This window comes from Coregonus clupeaformis, chromosome 33 (assembly GCF_020615455.1).
Source record: "Coregonus clupeaformis isolate EN_2021a chromosome 33, ASM2061545v1, whole genome shotgun sequence".
Lineage (NCBI taxonomy): Eukaryota > Metazoa > Chordata > Actinopteri > Salmoniformes > Salmonidae > Coregonus > Coregonus clupeaformis.
The window spans coordinates 7074727-7082516 of NC_059224.1; the positions used below are offsets into that span (position 1 = coordinate 7074727).

The 7790-nt window shown below is 44.6% G+C and overlaps 1 protein-coding gene across 1 annotated transcript in view; it reads left to right on the forward strand.

The window, feature by feature from the left end:
• The first annotated feature begins 1434 nt into the window (after positions 1-1434).
• Positions 1435-7790, forward strand: part of LOC121548577 (acetyl-coenzyme A synthetase 2-like, mitochondrial) — a 21937-nt gene continuing 15581 nt past the window's right edge. Inside the window, exons 1-5 of the mRNA XM_041860051.2 lie at positions 1435-1969; positions 3357-3453; positions 4578-4777; positions 5430-5605; positions 6804-6956. Coding sequence (XP_041715985.1) covers positions 1663-1969; positions 3357-3453; positions 4578-4777; positions 5430-5605; positions 6804-6956 — 933 coding nt within the window. The 5' untranslated portion in view covers positions 1435-1662. The remainder of the gene's footprint in view (positions 1970-3356; positions 3454-4577; positions 4778-5429; positions 5606-6803; positions 6957-7790) is intronic.

Here is a 7790-nt window from a genome sequence, read left to right on the forward strand (position 1 = left end):
GACAGAAATAGGTATAATCGACATATAGGCTAATGGTTATCATTTCGTTTTAATTTAGGTATCCTCTAATTGCATCAAAATAATAGCCTATTCCAGTGGTCACCAACCGGTCGATTACGATCTACTGGTCAATCTTATAGTTGAGCACCAAACATTTCTGTAGAAAAGCCAACGTTTTTTATTTTGTTGAGCTGTTGGCAGGTAGATGCACTTGAGCAAAGTAAGCAAAGCGTTCCCATTTTGAACCATTTTTATTTGTCCGAAAAGACAAACTCCGCCTAACTGGCAGACCGGAAGATCTGTGGCTAAATCGAGTGCGACTACTGCGCTGGCCAATAGGATAGCTCAAACCACACCGCTTCCAAGACCCTGGCCACAGCAATGTTTGATATGCTACTACCCTACATAAGATGTAATCACTTTTTAAAACCATGACCGCAGAGAGACTGTCAAAGAATACAGCAAAGAGCTGCTGTTTTTATTAGTGAGTTCATGTTGAAGTTTTTATTCAGCGCTGTCAACACTGTTTTATTCACCACTATTATAAAACGCGTTTCTCTGTACTTCCTCTCGCGCTGCAACTGCAATGAATGCCTAGCCAAGTGTATCGATAGCCCTGTGTTTCGTTATTATTAGCAGCTCGTTGTGTCTATTTTAATATAGAGGAATATTTACCTTTCTCTGGTCATGGGAAAAACATGAATTTGTGCATGAGCCAGATGCAGTGCGACTCGAGTTTCGCCATCATGTGGAAGACGGTGTCCCCTCTCTGTCAATCACACCAGAGGAAAGGAAGGAGCTTTCTTTCCGGACCCTCTGCTGCTCTCTCCCTCCCTCGAACGGTCATTCAAGTCGGAATTCCAAGTCCAAGGATTTGACCTCGTTTTTTAAAAGTTCCCAGTTGTCTTGAAAGCACCATGACCAACAGATGCAGGTACCATCAGTCCAGTAAAATAAAAATAAAAATGATTTCAATTCAAGCTCCTCACTGCCTCGCAAGCGCTACACCAACTGATCTATTTTGTTATCAAAGCTCTAGTTTTGAAATATAACATGGTCTGAGAATAGCAATATTGGCAGGCCAGGCATATAGCCAAAATGCTGTGCTAATGTATTAGGCCTACTGCCCAAATCTAATTCCAACATAACTGTTTTTATTAGGTTAGTGTAAAAAAAAAAACGATTAAGTCATGTTCAAAAAAAAAAATCGGAGCTCTAGATCTCGGTTTGCTTTTTGACTGTGAAAGTGATCTTGACTCAGAAAAGGTTGGTGATCACTGGACTATACTATAGCCTAATCAAGTCCATTTTTCTGATTTGGGTGGAAATGCCCCACTTTAGTCATCTGTTGTTGTCATTGGCTGAATTAATGCGCAAACGATGGTCCAACTTCTGCGCCTTTATTGTCGGCCCACAATGGACTCCGACTTCCCTTTAAATGCATCTGCTTCGATTCTCTCACTCAAAAAAGTTTTGCTGGAGTCTTTCGTTACTTAAAGGGTTCGTTTGATAACACACAACCCCCATTGTCATTACGAATATGTGATTTTAAATGTGATTTTTTAATGCTTTTAAATGTTGTTTCACAATTTTGGTGGATAAAGGATATGACATTTCTTCTTCAGAAGAGACTGTCTTTATGACAAAGAACTTCGTTGCATTATGTGTTCGCTTTGGAGAGGCTCTTCGTTGACACTCACTTCGTCATTTAGCCGACGGTTTTTTAAATGCTGTCAACAGTTAGGCAGAAGCTACAATATAGCGTCATGTATGCCCGAGGCCGTTGCATTTCAAGGTGTCAGTGATCATTCGGGACTGCACAAATTCTCCGTCAACGAAAGTGACCGGTTTTGGGGCGCGTTGGCGCGCCAGAGGCTGTCGTGGATAAGTCCCTTTCACACCGTTCAGAACTGTGACTTTAGTCAAGGCAAAATAAAATGGTTTGAAGGGGGAAAACTCAATGTATCTGGTAAGATGACATTTTCTCCACAAAATATACAATATTTATAAGAAATATTTGTACATCTTTTGCACTGCAATATCTAAACCATATTCTAGTTAGTCTACCTAATAGGAAATGTAATAACCATATGGAAGATTTTTATTTTTTTAAACCTTGAAAGAAAAAGCTCCATAGAGTTGTTTTGATGATGGGTATTGGTTGAAATACATTTTCCTTTATTTGAAAATAATAATTCTGTAATAAATATAGGACTCCAGATGGTTCCACACAATGTTTATTTCCTGCAGGTTATATTTCTCTGCCATTAGAATCACCCAGAGTAACTGCCTTAATGTTGCTGGACCCCAGGAAGAGTAGCTGCTTCCTTGGCAGGAACTAACAGGGATCCTTAATAAAACCCAGGAAGAGTAGCTGCTTCCTTGGCAGGAATGAACGGGGTTCCTTAATAAACCACAGGAAGAGTAGCTGCTTCCTTGGCAGGAACTAATGGGGATCCTTAATAAACCACAGGAAGAGTAGCTGCTTCCTTGGCAGGAATTAACGGGGATCCTTAATAAACCCCAGGAAGAGTAGCTGCTTCCTTGGCAGGAACTAACGGGGATCCTTAATAAACCCCAGGAAGAGTAGCTGCTTCCTTGGCAGGAATTAACGGGGATCCTTAATAAACCACAGGAAGAGTAGCTGCTTCCTTGGCAGGAACTAACGGGGATCCTTAATAAACCACAGGAAGAGTAGCTGCTTCCTTGGCAGGAACTAACGGGGCTCCTTAATAAATACAAACAGTACCAATTACTGGGTTCAGTCAGGAGGAGAAGACGCTGATGGAATATTTCATGAGAACATTCAAATTGACAGACAGGCTCTCTTGTGTTGTGAACGAAGCATTTATCCCAAAGTATTTACCAGGAAACAACCAAGCTATTGGCAGAATACTCTGAGCGCCAAGCTAATTTAGTTTGAAAAGAACAACAGAGCTGAACTGTTTTGAGACTGACTTTCAATTCTGTCTGTCTGTCTGTGTGTGTGTGTGCGTGCGTGCGTGCGTGCGTGCGTGTGCGTACGTATATGTGTGGGTGCGCGTGTGTCTGTATGTGTGAGCGTGCGTGCGTATGTGTGTGTGCCAACGTACGTATATGTGTGTGTGTGAGTGTGTGTGCGCATGTGTCTGTATGTGTGAGCGGGCGTGCGTATGTGTGTGCGTGTGTGTGTGTGTGTGTGTGCGTACGTGTGTGCGTGTGCGTGTGTGTGTGCGTGCGTGCGTGCGTGCGTGTGTGTGTGTGTGTGTGTGTGCGTGCGTGCGTGTGTGCGTGCGTGTGTGTGTGTGTGTGTGTGTGTGTGTGTGTGTGTGTGTGTGTGTGTGTGTGTGTGTGTGTATGTGTGTGTGTGTGTGTAGTGAACTGCTTGGACCGTCATGTTCACACTTGTCCAGAGAGAGTGGCTCTGATCTGGGAGAGAGATGAACCTGGAACTGAGGTCAAGATCACCTACAGGTCTGGAACTATCGCAATCACTATACATCTCATGTGGGAACACACTTTATACGCACGATCTGAATTCATACAGAAAATCAGGTATTGTAGCGACTGTAACCCAACACGTAGCGACCTCATCAAGAGGTTTGGACTTCTTGGCGCAACGGTTAAGGTGTTGGCTTGACAGTCGCTGGACCCGGGTTTGAGTCCCATTCGGGGCTACCCCCTGGATTTGCTACAGTATGCATATTCATGTAGTTGTTCCCTGGTGCATGGCGGTTTATCATTCAGACAATTTCTTACCTGAAATAATGTTTTGGTGGGTTACCTCATATATAACTATGACGACCAAAAAGATTCACAAAGAGTAGGGCTATCACAACTACTGTGATCTATACACAAAGAGTAGGCCTATCACAACTACTGTAATCTATACACAAAGAGTAGGGCTATCACAACTACTGTAATCTATACACAAAGAGTAGGGCTATCACAACTACTGTAATCTATACACAAAGAGTAGGCCTATCACAACTACTGTAATCTATACACAAAGAGTAGGGCTATCACAACTACTGTAATCTATACACAAAGAATAGGCCTATCACAACTACTGTAATCTATACACAAAGAGTAGGGCTATCACAACTACTGTAATCTATACACAAAGAGTAGGGCTATCACAACTACAGTAATCTATACACAAAGAGTAGGGCTATCACAACTACTGTAATCTATACACAAAGAGTAGGGCTATCACAACTACAGTAATCTATACACAAAGAGTAGGGCTATCACAACTACTGTAATCTATACACAAAGAGTAGGGCTATCACAACTACTGTAATCTATACACAAAGAGTAGGGCTATCACAACTACTGTAATCTATACACAAAGAGCAGGGCTATCACAACTACTGTAATCTATACACAAAGAGTAGGGCTATCACAACTACTGTAATCTATACACAAAGAGTAGGCCTATCACAACTACTGTAATCTATACACAAAGAGTAGGCCTATCACAACTACAGTAATCTATACACAAAGATAGACTGTATTTATAAATACACAAACTCACCACCCCTCACACCCTCATTCCCCTTCGTATCACCCAACTTTATTGACATTTCTCTCCACAGACAGCTACTGGAGCTGACTTGTCGCCTGGGCAACCTGCTGAAGCGCCAGGGGGTGCGGAGGGGGGACTGTGTGACTCTCTATATGCCCTCCTGCCCCCTGGCAGTGGCCTCCATGTTGGCGTGCGCCCGGATAGGTGCCGCCCACAATGTGGTCTTCGCCGGGTTCAGCTCCGAGGCCCTGGCTGACCGCATCAGAGACGGTGAGGGGTCGTCACTGTCTGATTTTAAACCTAGAAAAAGAAAAGGAGAGTCTCACTCGAGGAGCTCAGATGCACTTATTTAATAACCTGATAACCAACGTTTCCACAGACAAGCTGTCTTCATCAGGGTATAGTCACAAACACTGCGGGTCACTAGTTTATATACTGTCAAAGGACACACACACAGGTGTCTGTAATCATGGCCAGGTGTGACCTGATATCATTGGTTAATTCACAGATAAACAGAACATACAAAAAACGTGAGTGGATAGCATATGATCATAGATACTTGGCTACATAGGCCTACAAAACATTTACAATGAATAGCAAAATCACAAGAATCACAAGAATGGCTTCAGATCAAAGTCTACGTTGAGACCGAAGGGAGCAAGGGTCTTTCAGTTTAAACCTAAACCTAACCTTAACTACACTGCTAACCTTGTGCCTAACCCAAAAATACAAAAAAAAATAAGCTAATTTTGATTCCATAAATGTATACGATATAGACAATTTTGACTTCGATGAGCGCATTAGAGAGGGTGAGGTGGTTGATGAGGTCTAGGAACCACAAATTGTCAGTGTATCTTTCATGACTTTTTAACAATCTCTCTCTCTCTGTATCTACTGTATAATGTATCTGGCCCTGCTCCAGCCCAATCCAGCACGGTGATCACGGTCAACCAGGGTGTGAGGGGAGGCAAGGTGGTCGACCTGAAGAGAACCGTGGACCAGGCCGTCCAGAACTGTCCCTCAGTCCAGCAGGTCCTGGTTGCCATGAGAACAGAGAACACCGTTGCCATGACGGACAGAGATGTTCCGCTGGAGGAGGTGAGCCAATAGAGACACAGCTTACTGAGAGGAGGTGAGCCAATAGAGACACAGCTTACTGAGAGGAGGTGAGCCAATAGAGACACAGCTTACTGAGAGGAGGTGAGCCAATAGAGACACAGCTTACTGGTGAGGTTATAACTGTTCATAAGAGGTTGGCGTCAGGCAGCCCGGGGCGGCAGGTAGCTTAGTGGGTAAGAGCGTTGTGCCAGTAACCGAAAGGTCGCTGGTTCTAATCCCTGAGCCGACTAGGTGAAAAATCTGTTGATGTGCCCTTAAGCAAGGCACTTAACCCTAAAATGCTCCTGTAAGTCGCTCTGGATAAGAGCGTCTGCTAAATGACTAAAATGTAAATGTATGAGTATGTTACAACTGTTTTTATAACTGCTTTTTGTATTTAAACAATAGTTACTTCAAAAAATAATGATTTACTGTTTGTTAAATTGCGTGATCATTTTATCACGTGTGAAAAATAGAATATATTTTTTAAATGGGAAAAAATGTAATAATACGTTAGCTCCCTGGATCTTTGCACAGCTATTCAAATAGTTCTGTTACACTTCTCAGTGTTATCACCACTTATCACCTTATGGAAAACCTAGCCGCTTAGTAAATGATTGTCACATTTCTTTTGAGTGAATGCTCCTGTGTCTTAACCATGACGTTGACTTGAATATAGGAGGCGTTATTGAGATTTATTATGGGTTTAAACCAGCGGAGGCTGGTGAGGGGAGGTACGGCTCATAATAATGGCTGGAATGGAGTGAATGGAACGATATCAAACACATGTTTGTTACCATTCCATTGACTCCATTCCAGACATTATTATGAGCCGTCCTCCCTTCACCAGCCTCCACTGGTTCAAACCTCTCTGAAGCATTATTGAGGCTTTAAATGACCAACATCATGTGGCCTGGCTGGTCTAGCGGTAATGCTGCAGAAGTGTCTACTGCCCTTTGACCTTCTATCTTTCTCCACTGTTATCCTCTCTATCTGGCCAATACAATCAGAAAAATACCTGGGGGAAAATGGCTGACATCTTTGTCTGTTATTAACAGGAGTTACTGAGACTTAAAATGGCTGAACCATGGAAATATAACGAATAGAAAGTCCACTCATCACAGGCACATTGACTTGAATGGGGAAACCTGTTTTAGGGATTCTGTTTCTATGGGCTGAACTCTTTGTCCTTTGACAGGAGATGATGAAGGAGGATGTGGTGTGTGAGCCCGTTGCCATGGACAGTGAGGACGTCTTATTCCTGCTCTATACGTCAGGCAGCACAGGGAAACCGAAGGGTCTGGTTCATACACAGGCTGGTTACCTGCTCTACACCTCCCTTACACACAGGGTGAGGTCTGGTTCACGCACACACACGCACGCACACACACACACACACACACACACTCGCACGCACGCACACACTCGCACGCACGCACGCACGCACACACACACACACACACACTCGCACGCACACACACACACACACACACACACACACACACACACACACACACACACACACTCGCACGCACGCACACACTCGCACGCACGCACGCACGCACACACACACACACACACACACACACACACTCGCACGCACGCACACACACACACACACACACACACACACACACACACACACACACACACACACACACACACACACACATACTCGCACGCACGCACACACTCGCACGCACGCACGCACACACACACACACACACACTCGCACGCACACACACTCGCACGCACGCACACGCACGCACACACACACACACACACACACACACTCGCACGCACGCACACACACACACACACACTCGCACGCACGCACGCACGCACACACATACTCGCACGCACGCACACACTCGCACACACACACACACACACACACACTCGCACGCACGCACGCACACACATACTCGCACGCACGCACACACACACACACACTCGCACGCACACACACTCGCACGCACGCACACACACACACACACACTCGCACGCACACACACACACACACACACACGCACACACTCGCACGCACGCACGCACACACGCACACACACACACACACACACACACACACACACACACACACACACACACACACATACGGTAAACCCTATAGAGCTCACTTAAAATGCTTAGGCTTTAGCTCAGCGGGCTAACACAGTCTTGTGGC